Source organism: Schistocerca piceifrons, chromosome 5, assembly GCF_021461385.2.
Source record: "Schistocerca piceifrons isolate TAMUIC-IGC-003096 chromosome 5, iqSchPice1.1, whole genome shotgun sequence".
Classification (NCBI taxonomy): Eukaryota; Metazoa; Arthropoda; class Insecta; order Orthoptera; family Acrididae; genus Schistocerca; species Schistocerca piceifrons.
In genome coordinates, this window is record NC_060142.1 from 189,738,138 (window position 1) to 189,750,559 (window position 12,422).

General features: G+C 40.5%; 1 protein-coding gene across 1 annotated transcript in view; it reads right to left on the reverse strand.

The window, feature by feature from the left end:
* LOC124799265 (39S ribosomal protein L3, mitochondrial) overlaps positions 1-12,422 on the reverse strand; it is an 84,366-nt gene that overhangs the window by 6,904 nt on the left and 65,040 nt on the right. Inside the window, exon 7 of the mRNA XM_047262829.1 lies at positions 11,092-11,198. Within this exon, the coding sequence (XP_047118785.1) occupies positions 11,092-11,198 (107 nt within the window). The remainder of the gene's footprint in view (positions 1-11,091; positions 11,199-12,422) is intronic.

Sequence of the window (12,422 nt, forward strand, 5' to 3'; positions counted from 1 at the left end):
GGGCACCCCAAGGGAGTGTTTTAGGACAATTACTTCTCACAATATACACAAGTATAAATGTCCTGGTGGAGGTTCCATGAATCTTTTTGTGGATGATGCTATTGAACACAGAGATGCTAGAAAATTGTAGTGGAATGCAAAAGACCTGCAGGGTATGGACACTTGGTGCAGCACCTGGCAATTGATCCTCAACATAAAGAAATGTAATGTCTTACACATAAGTAGGCAGAAAGAGCCATCATTGTATGATTAACAAGATTGCAGAAAATTCCCTGGAAGCAGTCAAATCCATGAAATGTCTAGGAGGACAAGTACAGAGCGATTTAAAGTAGAATGGTTACCTAAAACTAACGGTAAGTAAGGCATATGGCGGACTGAGATTCATTGGAAGAATCCTCGGGAAATGCAGTCCACCCACAAAGGAGTAGCTTACGAAAACCTTGTTTGACCAATACCTGAATATTACCTTTTATTCTGGGATCCTTACCAGATATGATTGACACAGGAAACAGAGAAGATCTAAGGAAGATCAGGGAAATTTCATTACACATTCATTTAGTAAGTGTAAAAGTCTCACAGAGATTCACAGCCGACTACAGGGGCAGATACTGCAACAGAAACATTTTTGTATCGTGGTGTGGATCACTGTTAAAGCTCATAGAACATACACTTGTAGAAGAAACAACCAATATACTGCTTCCTCCCAGATAACTGAGCTTATGCAGAGGTTTATCAGAAACTGTTCTTCCTGCAAATCATTTGCAACTGGAAGAGGAAAAGTAGGAGTCACAGCATTACATAACGTATCCTACGCCACAACCGTAAGGTGGCTAGCAAAGTATAGATTTGATGTAGATGTAGAAGAGTGAGTGCAGAGTTGTCATACCAACTGACTCATGAGTTGCTCAGTTCCTTAACCAGTTGCACTGGGGTACATCTCAAATGAAAATTTTAATGCAGCATTTCATTTATTGGCCAGACAGGGCATCAATATATAAATTCACAGAGTGTCTCTGCTCAAAGTGTGCTTGTAATCAAGTGGCTTGACTACAGGGATTTTCTATGTGGTGAACACTTCAGCACCCTTGGGCAAAGGTGCATATTGATTTTGCGGGACCCTACACTCTAGATGTTAAAGTCCACAGCACAAGACATGATCTGGGCACTGGCATTAATCTTTACAATTAAGTTCCTACACCATCACTTTAGGTTAGTCATGTCAGTAAATATTGTAAGCTTCTACATGATTTGCTGCCTCTCCCTTAATACGAGGGTCGGTCAAAAAGTAATGCCTCCCATTTTTTTTCTACTTAAAGAAATTAAGTTAAGTGAAAAATTTGAATTTGGCGCCATTCCTCAAACCTTCTTCTGCAATCCACTGCAGTAGTAACTTTCTGTGTCAACAGGTGGCAGCACAGCAGAAGTTTGTAAGATGGCCGACATCGATGTTCGTTTGAGACAGCGTTGTGTGATTGAATTCTTGAATGCAGAAGGTGAAACGCCCATACGCATTCATGAAAGACTGAAGAAGGTGTATGGTGTTGTGACAGTGGATGTCAGCACTGTTAGACGATGGGTTCGTCGTTGTAAGGAAGCTGAAGGGCAAACACCGTTGACTGACGAAAAGCGGAGCGGCAGGCCGGTGAGTGCAGTGACTCCACACAACATTCAGCAAGTTGATGACATCATTCATGGTGACCGTCGGGTGACTGCAGATGAAGTGTGTCGCATTATTTCTCTTAGTAAAGGCAGTGTGATCACGATTATTAAACAATTGGGGTACTCAAAAGTTTGTGCACGGTGGGTTCCAAGAATGTTAACCGATCAGAATAAAGAGGCAAGGAAAACAATAGCCTCCCAACACTTGCAGCGCTTCCGTTTGGAGGAAGATGAGTTTCTGAAAAAAATTGTGACCGGGGACGAAACATGGGTGCGTTTTTTTGAACCCGAATCAAAGAGGCAGTCAATGGAGTGGCGTCACACAAGCTCGCCGAGGAAGAAAAAATTCAAAACTGTGCGATCGGCAGGGAAAGTTATGGCAACAGTTTTCTGGGATACAGAGGGTGTGATTCTGGTTGATTTTTTGGAGCAGGGATGCACAATAAATTCTGTTCAATACGTCACAACCCTCAACAAACTTAAAGCACGTCTTCAGCGAGTTCGCCCAACAAAATCAATGGCAGATGTTCTTCTTTTGCATGACAATGCAAGACCACACACCAGTCGTCACACCTCTGACGAGATTGTCAAAATTGGATGGGAAGTTTTGCCTCATCCCCCATATAGCCCTGACCTGGCACCATCAGACTTCCATCTGTTCGGGCCACTAAAAGAAGCTCATCGTGGGATTCATTTTGAAGATGAGGAGGCCGTCAAAACATCCGTGCGTCAATGGCTTAGGAAGCAGAGCTGTGATTTTTACCGCGCTGGGATACATGCCCTTGTTCAAAGATGGACCAAAACTGTAGAGATGGGCGGAGATTACATTGAAAAATGACAAAATGATCCTCAATGTTGTGGTTTTCAACCTATGTAATTGCATTTAAATTTCCTGACAATTAAACGTAGAAAAAAAAATAGGAGGCATTACTTTTTGACTGACCCTCGTACTTTCACAAGACTGCTGTGAATATTTGATGAAAGCAGAAAATCCTTGTTTCCTTTTATTTGATAGTGAGTATATTTCCCCTACTGCATACAGTCATTCCTCCTTTTACTGAATCTGTTACTGCTGAGGGAAGCTTGCATACTTTTCCCTGAAAACTGCATTTTTATGCCTATGAGCTATGTAGAAATAAAAATTATTCATAACCAACTGGGGACTCAAGTTCTTTCCCATATTTTGGTCTGTTTACAGAATTGAACATGATAGAAGGGAAAAAATGAATCAAAACAAGCATTTCATACTAAGGCAACAAGCGGGTGTGTCTTTTTTCGTAACACCAGCAGCGCACGGTGCACTTTGTACAAGCGTAAAAATTAGCTCTCTTTATATTACCACGATAAACATGCATGAACAAAATTACAGTTAACTCTAAGTTTAATTAAACAACAAAATGAACTAGCATTATAGGAGTTAAACCACTGTTTAATTAAACATTAACAAAATAAACCTCCATTGTATCACTCTTTTGCTACACCCAAGTGTTACCCTGCAGTAACGGCACACTCGAAGCATTAAACATTGCAGTTGGATAAGATCCCTGCCCCCCCCCCCCCCCCCCCCCCGCCCTTTTATTTGATACCAATTATCTTGTAAATAACTGTCTCACTGCGGAATTGTGCTGGTAGCTTAGAATCTGGGTCATTTTTCTTGCATGGATAGTCAATATCTTCTCACCTAGCTTGCTGTTTATTTTATACTGCTGCAGCTCACTTCGATATACGACAACATAACTTATTACCATGTTAGATGAAGTGAAAATGAAGGTATATGTATGGACTGGCAATAGTGAAAGAGCAATGGACTGGTACAAAACAACGTTATTTGTGACTGGCGCACTTTATACACAGGCACACCCAATCAAGGGTTAAACAAAAATTATATGCTTTAATAACAATTATCTATGAAAGTGAAGAACAAGATTAAGTATTTCCAGTGGAACTGAATGTACTGCGAAGTTATAATAGTGACTGAAATTACAAAGAAATGAATTCAGAGGACATTAAGCCAGAAATATAGAAATTGAATGAATGTATTAGATGGGAAATAAAAGAGTTAATTCACAAAATCAAGCAATAAAGACATCTGGATAAAGCAGAAGGACAGTAGTATGTGAATAAATCAGTGAAACTGAGCTAACGTGGATAATTAGTCAAGGAGTGAGTGACAATAAGAACAGACAGAATCTGCTTAACAGGACTATTTGGAAATGTCTCTGAGCATTTCAAAAGGCAAAAGAGATTTTGTTAACAGAAACAATCAATAATAATAATAATAATAATAATAATAATAATAATAATAATAATAATACAAAGCACACAAAATCTAAACATATGGCAAGCAGACATTACAATTCTTAAGTCAAGACAGTAGATGACATGGCAGCTAACAAGAAAACATAGAGAAAATTATGCAAACATTCCAAGATATCTCACAGTTTGTATCTTTCACACGATGAATGATAATTACATGTAAGAATAGTACAAAACATTTCTGGAGCTAATGGTAGGTGAGGCACTTGAAATCACTATGATGTAAAGAAAGGCCTGGCATGGGCAGACCAAAGTGACAATTTAATCTGAGTTGGCCAGATAACACTAGAAAGCTTGCAGAGCGTCAAATGCATACTGATGGAGACTATAATGCATGGAATATTCTGGAAGCAGCTTATTTTCTGATAACTGATTGTTGTATGGGTAGCTAAATATGGCTGCAGAATATGCTCCACCACACTGACTCATGGAGCTTGTATTTAAATGGATAAGTGTATGTATGTAGGGGGGGGGGGGGGCAAAATTCATTACTTTACTATGTACGAAAAGTGTTTCAGCTGATTAAACATGCTTTCAAAATACAAGTCATGTTAATTATTCAGCAGAGGTCAGTTGTATTTCTTAATGAGGATAAGAACCTGTGTTTACCCATTCATATTCTGTTTAAAATGGTAGCAAGTGTAATGAACAAAATATAATTTATGTAGTGGAAAGATAACAAGTTAACAAAAAGAATGTTCTTTGTGGAGGAGCAACAATCTGTTCAGTGACAATAATGAAGATAAATTATAGTTTATGTTGTATATTATTTTAAAATTCTGCACTGATAAAGAGTTTTTTTTTTTTTTTTTTTTTAACAAGTGACTGGATGACTCATCTATTACAACAGATTGGAGTGTTGTCACACACAGGGATAGGGATCCAAAGTATTTTTCAGCCAAGCAATTAAAAACATGTTACATCTTTCACTGTAATTGCTTCTATTTTCTTCTTCTCCTTCTGCGCATGGGTGAGCGAAATCCCATTCTGCACTTGTATAAGCCTGCCACAGCAACCAGTTGTGGTTTAATATTATGGTGAAGCAAGAGCCACTACTTTTGGTCATGTCATTTCAGCCTGGATATTACCACTCTTACAGTAATTTATTTCCAACAGTGTGTCATAAAGATCTCATTAGATATTTTATATTCTTCTAACATACACAAAATCATGGGTACATGCCGATAAGTGCAGAGACTATCATACTCTATGTTTGCTCTATCATCTTTCCAGTCATTGGAATCCCTTTCCCTCATCTTCAACTCTTACTTTACTATCTGAACAGCACAGCAGACATACTTGTTCTCAACAAAGTAAAATTCTTTTTGCACCACCACGTAGCACTGCCATGTTTTCTAAATCATTTTCTGTATCAGGAACTTGACTTTAGAACAATCTTCCTCAAACTATCAGAGCAATTTAATTCTTTCCAAACTTCAAATGGCAGCTAATGGTCCATGCTCTTACAATAGCCACCTCTTCTACACTCTGTGCAGCTCATTATCATCAGTCCCCCCCCCCCCCCCCCCCCTCGAACTTTTCCTATTCCTTGTCAACAGAGTTTCTGTTTATTATTTGAATATGTGGTGTCTGTTCCTTTGAAAGAACAGACACCAAACAGATCCCACAGCTGTGAACCACTACATAAAAATTGAAAGGGGATCACTGCTGTCAGCTGCAGCGAGGCATTAAGCAAAATCAGTGGCGACGAGCGAAATGTATAACAGACCAGGATTTGATTCTCGGATTTCCTGCTTGCTAGGCAGGTGCTGTAACCACTGTGCCATTCAGGACACACCGTTATCACATCTGCATGGACTATCTCGGTAAGCCTCATGGTCGATCCATACTGCCACCCAGCACCACCTATCAAATAACTGATAAGCCTGGCTGGGCAATGAATCCTCTTTCTTCAGTGTGAACTCACAAATATGTCAAACCTCCTGTGGGATTCTCTATGTAGTGAACAGGAGTATAATGGACAGAGACTGTGGATAGATGGCACTGGGTGGGAGTGTGGATTGGCTGTGAGGCGTACCAAGATAGTCCATGTAGTGGTGATAACGCTGAGTCCCGCATGGTGAAATGGTTACTGCACCTGCCTAGTAAGTAGGAGATCCTGGGTTTCGAATCCCAGTCCAGTACACATTTTCACTTGTCGCCGCTGATTCTGCTTAATGTCCTGCTGCAGCTGACAGCAGCGATTCCCCTTCAATTTACATATTTTGTATTTATGTTCTGTTATTTTCTAACAGTCACTATGATTATCATTTCAAACTTCTCCTCTTCCTTTACTCGTTAAACTTATGATAATACTAAACATGGTTTCAACTATGCTAAGTTTATTTACAGGGTGTCTCAAAAGGAAGTTTATATTTGAAGAGCTCTCTGCACATGCGCCACAAATGATGCGAGGAGAGTGAGGGAGTGAGTGAGGGAGGGTGCGCGTTCATTGCTTGCTTGGTCTTTAGGAATTCAGTCACTATGGAGCACTTCTCAGGAGCAAACCACGCATTCTGTGTGCTAGAATTTTACAAAAATGGCGGTTAAGTGACTGTAGCACAGAGGAAATTTTGCAGTGATCATGGATTCCGTAATGTAGATGATGCTCCAAGTGTTCCCCTTATCCAGGAAAGGATCAAGACGTTTGAAAACATTGGTTCAACACTGGCCAAACCAAAATTGGGTGATCAAGATTATCAAGAATGAGTTAATCCAGGGTGCAGTGGGTGCACCCGACTGCAAATTGTTGCTCATGTCGGCACCAATGACTCCTGCCGTCTGGGTTCAGAGGTCATCTTCAGTTCATACAGGCAGTTGGTGGAGTTGGTGAAGGCGGAAAGCCTTACTCGCAGGGTGGAATCCGAGCTAACTATTTGTAGTATCGTTCCCAGAACCGATCGCAGTCCTCTTGTTTGGATCCGAGTGGAAGGCTTCAACCAGAGGCTCAGACAATACTGCGGAGATCTGGGGTGCAAATTTCTCGACCTCCGCTATCGGGTGGAGAAATGTAGGGTCCCCCTGAATAGGTCAGGCATGCACTACATGCAGGAAGTGGCTACAAGGGTAGCGGAGTACGTGTGGAGTGCACATGTGGGTTTTTTAGGTTAGAGAATTCCCTCCCTAGGCCCGACAAGACGCCTCCTGAGACGCGGCAAGGTAGGAGTATGCAAAATGCAACAGGGAATAACAATATTAATGTGCTAATATTAAACTGCAGGAGCGTCTATAGAAAGGTCCCAGAACTGCTCTCATTAATAAACGGTCACAATGCCCACATAGTACTAGGGACAGAAAGTTGGATGAAACCAGGTGTAAAAGGTAATGAAATTCTAAACTCAGATTGGAATGTATACAGCAGACAGGCTGGACAGTGAAGGGGGAGGCATGTTTATAGCGATAAGAAGTGCAATAGTATTGAAGGAAATTGACGGAGATCCGAAATGTGAAATAATTTGGGTGAAGGTCACGGTTAAAGCAGGCTCAGACATGGTAATTGGATGTCTCTATAGGCCCCCTGGCTCAGCAGTTGTTGTGGCTGAGCACCTGAAGGATAATTTGGAAAATATTTCGAGTAGATTTCCGCAACATGTTATAGTTCTGGGGTGGAGATTTTAATTTGCCAGATATAGACTGGGAGACTCAAATGTTCATAACGGGTGGCAGGGACAAAGAATCCAGTGAAATTTTTTTTAAGTGCTTTATCTGAAAACTACCTTGAGCAGTTAAACAGAGAACCGACTCGTGGCGATAACATATTAGACCTTCTGGTGACAAACAGACCCGAACTATTTCAAACAGTTAATGCAGAACAGGGAATCAGCGATCATAAAGCAGTTACTGCATTGATGATTTCAGCCGTAAATAGAAATATTAAAAAAGGTAGGAAGATTTTTCCGTTTAGCAAAAGTGATAAAAAGCAGATTTCAGAGTAGCTGACGGCTCATCACAAAAGTTTTGTCTCAAGTACAGATAGTGTTGAGGATCAGTGGACAAAGTTCAAAACCATCGTACAATATGCGTTAGATGAGTATGTGCCAAGCAAGATCGTAAGAGATGGAAAAGAGCCACTGTGGTACAACAACAGAGTTAGAAAACTGTTGCGGAAGCAAAGGGAACTTCACAGCAAACATAAACATAGCCAAAGCCTTGCAGACAAACAAAAATTACGCGAAGCGAAATGTAGTGTGAGGAGGGCTATGCGAGAGGCGTTCAATGAATTCGAAAGTAAAGTTCTATGTACTGACTTGGCAGAAAATCCTAAGAAATTTTGGTCTTATGTCAAAGCGGTAGGTGGATCAAAACAAAATGTCCAGACACTCTGTGACCAAAATGGTACTGAAACAGAGGATGACAGACTAAAGGCCGAAATACTAAATGTCTTTTTCCAAAGCTGTTTCACAGAGGAAGACTGCACTGTAGTTCCTTCTCTAGATTGTCGCACAGATGACAAAATGGTAGATATCGAAATAGATGACAGAGGGATAGAGAAACAATTAAAATCACTCAAAAGAGGAAAGGCCGCTGGACCTGATGGGATACCAGTTTGATTTTACACAGAGTACGTGAAGGAACTTGCCCCCCTTCTTGCAGCGGTGTACCGTAGGTCTATAGAAGAGTGTAGTGTTCCGTTCCAAAGGATTGGAAAAGGGCACAGGTCATCCCCGTTTTCAAGAAGGGACGTCAAACAGATGTGCAGAACTATAGACCTATATCTCCAACGTCGATCAGTTGTAGATCTTTGGAACACGTATTATGTTCGAGTATAATGACTTTCCTGGAGACTAGAAATCTACTTTGTAGGAATCAGCATGGGTTTCGAAAAAGATGATCGTGTGAAACCCAGCTCGTGCTATTCGTCCACGAGACTCAGAGGGCCATAGACACGGATTCCCAGGTAGATGCCGTGTTTCTTGACTTCCACAAGGCGTTCGATACAGTTCCCCACAGTCGTTTAATGAACAAAGTAAGAGCATATGGACTATCAGACCAATTGTGTGATTGAATTGAAGAGTTCGTAGATAACAGAATGCAGCATGTCATTCTCAATGGAGAGAAGTCTTCCGAAGTAAGAGTGCTTTCAGGTGAGCTGCAGGGGAGTGTCGTAGGACCGTTGCTAATCACAATATACATAGATGACCTTGTGGATGACATCGGAAGTTCACTGAAGCTTTTTGCGGATGATGCTGTGGTATATCGAGAGGCTGTAACAATGGAAAATTGTACTGAAATGCAGGAGGATCTGCAGCGAATTGACGCATGGTGCAGGGAATGGTAATTGAATCTCAATGTAGACAAGTGTAATGTGCTGTGAATACATAGAAAGAAAGATCCCTTACCATTTAGCTAAAATATAGCAGGTCAGCAACTGGAAGCAGTTAATTCCATAAATTATCTGGGAGTACGCATTAGGAGTGATTTAAAATGGAATGATCATATAAAGTTGATCGTCGGTAAAGCAGATGCCAGACTGAGATTCATTGGAAAAATCCTAAGGAAATGCAATCCAAAAACAAAGGAAGTAGGTTACAGTACGCTTGTTCGCCCACTGCTTGAATACTGCTCAGCAGTATGGGATCCGTACCAGAGAGGGTCGATAGAAGAGAGAGAGAAGATCCAATGGAAAGCAGCGCACTTCGTTACAGGATCATTTAGTAATTGCGAAAGCGTTACGGAGATGATAGATAAACTCCAGTGGAAGACTCTGCAGGAGAGATGCTCAGTAGCTCGGTACGGGCTTTTGTTGAAGTTTCGAGAACATACCTTCACCGAGGAGTCAAGCAGTATATTGCTCCCTCCTACGTATATCTTGCGAAGAGACCATGAGGATAAAATCAGAGAGATTAGAGCTCACACAGAGGCATACCGACAATCCTTCTTTCCATGAACAGTATGAGACTGGAATAGAAGGGAGAACCGACAGAGGTACTCAAGGTACCCCCGCCACACACCGTCAAGTGGCTTGCAGAGTATGAATGTAGATGTAGAGTGTTAATCAGTCTCTTCATGATGATCATTAATTCTCCATTCATAAGTATGCAAGTTCTTAAAATGCGTATAGATCATCACTGTACTGAATTCTGCGAAGAAGACCATAAAAAGCACCCTTACAAAATCCAATTTCTGCAAGAATTAAAGACTCAGGATGACAGATGTAGGCCACAGTTCATTAATGAAGTTACTGAATGCCCTTCATTTAATGACATCTTGTTTTCTGACAAGGCTAATTTTCACCTGAACGGTCACATGAATAAGCAAAATTGCCGCTACTGGTGTGCAATGAATCCTTAACAGAAGCATGAGAAATCCCTTCATTTGGTAAAAGTTACTAACCAGGCTGCAATTTCGGCTCGAGAAATAACTGGCCTATACTTTTTCGAGGACAACAGCAGTCATACAGTTACAATGAATTCGGAACATTATGTGATGATGCTAAATGACTTTTTGGTTCCTGAATTGCAAAATTTTCTTAGTTGTAACCAAAGAATGTGGCTTCAGCAAGAAGGAGCCACAGCACCACATATATACTGCAAGTTCATGAAATTTTTCCCAGCAAACTGGTCTCCAGGAGTGGTGACATAAAGTGGACCCCATGCAGTCCAGTTTTGAGCCCCATGGATTTTTTTATTGTTGGGATATGTCAAATCTAAGGTGTTTGTCACTAACTCGACTTCTCTGGAGGAAGTGAAGGAAAATATCTATAGCGAAGTGTCAGCAACCCAGCGTCTATATGCCGAGCCATTATGCAAATTTTGTTCATCATTTAAATGAGTGCAATATCGTCATGCTAAATAAATAAACAAACATTTTGATCATACAGCTTGTACACTTCTTCACATATAAAAAAAACACTTAAACCAGAAATAATATCCTCTTTTGTTGTTTTTTCCTATTATATACTTCAATGTAAAGACTACACCTACATTCAGTCCTCATTTTTTGTTGCTGAATTTAGGCTCCAGAAGTATCTGCTCAACTAATACTCTATCAGAGGTCTAGAGAGCCATTTTTGCCTTTCAAAATAAAGATTTACACAAAATATTTTACATGGAGTGTACACTAACAGAAAAAATACCTATCTTTAGTTATCTTAACAGATATCTTGAAAGTTCTTACCTGCGTGGTAATACTGTGTCATAAATATAAACAATGGAATTTGTTTCACCAGCTACTCCAAGACCTTGCACATAGAGTACATTGTATTTAGTATTTATTCTCCAAATCTGCAAAATAGGGAAACTGAACATTAGTGCTTCACATCAAGCTACACAACATAAAATAAAATGATCTTCTCAGAAGAGATAAGAAACTGAATTCTACTCACAACTGAACACAATGCAGTATGAAAGAAATTAGTGTACTTAGAATATCTTACAACTAATTGTTAGACTCTTGAAACTAGGAAAACAATACACTGTTATTCTGAGGTGAAAATCCCTACTAAAGTGTAAAATTCGAAAAATATAAGCGAATAACCTTCCACATCTCTCCCCTTCCTTCTTCCTCTCCAACCTTATTTTTCTAAAAATGTAATAAAAACTTCTTTAATGTTGAGCAATACAGCAGACATTTGCTACCCAAATTAAGAGACGTTAGCACAGTATAAACCTGACAACAAAAACCATTTGATCCCAGTAATGTATGACATACAGGGTGTTTCAAAAATGACCGGTATATTTGAAACGGCAATAAAAACTAAACGAGCAGCGATAGAAATACACCGTTTGTTGCAATATGCTTGGGACAACAGTACATTTTCAGGCAGGCAAACTTTTGAAATTACAGTTGTTACAATTTTCAACAACAGATGGCGCTGCGATCTGGGAAACTCTATAGTACGATATTTTCCACATATCCACCATGCATAGCAATAATATGGCGTAGTCTCTGAATGAAATTACCCGAAACCTTTGACAACGTGTCTGGCGGAATGGCTTCACATGCAGATGAGATGTACTGCTTCAGCTGTTCAATTGTTTCTGGATTCTGGCGGTACATCTGGTCTTTCAAGTGTCCCCACAGAAAGAAGTCACAGGGGTTCATGTCTGGCGAATAGGGAGGCCAATCCACGCCGCCTCCTGTATGTTTCGGATAGCCCACAGCAATCATACGATCATCGAAATATTCATTCAGGAAATTAAAGACGTCGGCCGTGCGATGTGGCCGGGCACCATCTTGCATAAACCATGAGGTGTTCGCAGTGTCGTCTAAGGCAGTTTGTACCGCCACAAATTCACGAAGAATGTCCAGATAGCGTGATGCAGTAATCGTTTCGGATCTGAAAAATGGGCTAATGATTCCTTTGGAAGAAATGGCGGTCCAGACCAGTACTTTTTGAGGATGCAGGGACGATGGGACTGCAACATGGGGCTTTTCGGTTCCCCATATGCGCCAGTTCTGTTTATTGACGAAGCCGTCCAGGTAAAAATAAGCTTCGTCAGTAAACC